The 1366-nt window shown below is 38.7% G+C and overlaps 1 protein-coding gene across 1 annotated transcript in view; it reads left to right on the top strand.

The window, feature by feature from the left end:
* The window catches only part of LOC101851437 (ras-specific guanine nucleotide-releasing factor 2), a gene marked incomplete in the record, with an annotated part of 169876 nt that overhangs the window by 41170 nt on the left and 127340 nt on the right, over window positions 1–1366 (top strand). The window contains 1 exon segment of the mRNA XM_013087478.2: window positions 406–512. Coding sequence (XP_012942932.1) covers window positions 406–512 — 107 coding nt within the window.

Here is a 1366-nt window from a genome sequence, read left to right as displayed (position 1 = left end):
GGGGGGTTGATGGGTCATCTTCTCTATTTAAAAGAACGTTTCTATTTCTCTGTCCGTCTGACATTTGGATAACTCCTTTTCATTTCCCCAATCCATTTATTTTTGGGACAAAAAAACGACCAACCTTTGCTTTAGAAGAATTTACAACACCTACGTTTCTTCCAATCAGCAAAATGCATTTCTGTCACCTCTGCCATCGGCTTCCGCAATCACCACAACAGGTTCAGTGAAGAAGTGAACCACTGGCCAACAGTTATCTCATTTTCTATTGTAGATAGAACATTTATTAGCATTTACTCAGATACATTGAAAATGTACCTTCATTAAAATATTTAAAAGATAACACCTGAGCAATCCTTACGTCTTATTTTGAACTCATAGCTACAATCCTCTATTTTCCCACAGTATTGCTTCACCATCACCTACAAGATCGAGGGCCAACGGCAGTATGATCTTCGAAGCGACTCAGAGGCTGAATGCAATGCGTGGATTGATGCCATTAAGCGTGCAACGTGAGTAATTTAATGAAGATGCTACAAATTAATTTAGTAGGGAGACTAATTAATTATCCAAGATCACTCCGTGTAACGTTCGCACGGCTTTGCTTGTTTTATTAATGCTCTAACTGTAAACTCGATGTCTTGTGCCTTTGGTCGGGTCTGAAGAAAGGGGAAATAAGCACGAAAACTTAATATCTGAAAGTTAGCTCTACGACGCCAGTTCAAACAGTCATTCATTCAGTCAGCCCCTCAATGTTTGTAAAACTGAATGCCGCCACAATTTTAGCTGGATGATTTTAGGAGGACAACAACTAGATCTAGATCTAGAATCTAGATCTAGATCTAGATCTATACTGTAACGTTTGTACTGTTTGTGGACAACTTTTCTCGTACAGTTTGCTTTTGGTTTTGATCCTAGATTGTCATGATTTGTTTTCCAATGGTAGTAGAATCTATAAAGTAGTCTATCTATTCTCATCCGTTAACGTGATGATCCTTGATTGACAATGAATGATTGTGAATTATAATGATCAGAGTACGACGGCTCTAATTTACAAACATTATAGCCTATTGTAGCCTAGTAGACTAGGCTTGCGTGTATTAATAAATAACCTTAGGGGCTGAACTTTCCTGATTCTGTGGATGTCAGTACGATACTTTTTCCGGGTTGACAGACATAGTATCTAGATTCTAGATCTAATCTAATATTTAAAATAAAAGGGAGTGTACTATACAGACCCGGTAACCGGGAACAAAGTCACAAAGTATACAGTCCTTTTGTGATTTCGGAAAGTTTCAGCCCCCTCTTGGCTCAGGGTAGACCTTGGTTCTTTCTATGGCCAAGGTCTAGACAGAATTAGTCCCCC

This window comes from Aplysia californica, unplaced genomic scaffold, assembly GCF_000002075.1.
Source record: "Aplysia californica isolate F4 #8 unplaced genomic scaffold, AplCal3.0 scaffold00591, whole genome shotgun sequence".
Lineage (NCBI taxonomy): Eukaryota > Metazoa > Mollusca > Gastropoda > Aplysiida > Aplysiidae > Aplysia > Aplysia californica.
This window is presented reverse-complemented; position numbering and strand designations above follow the sequence as displayed.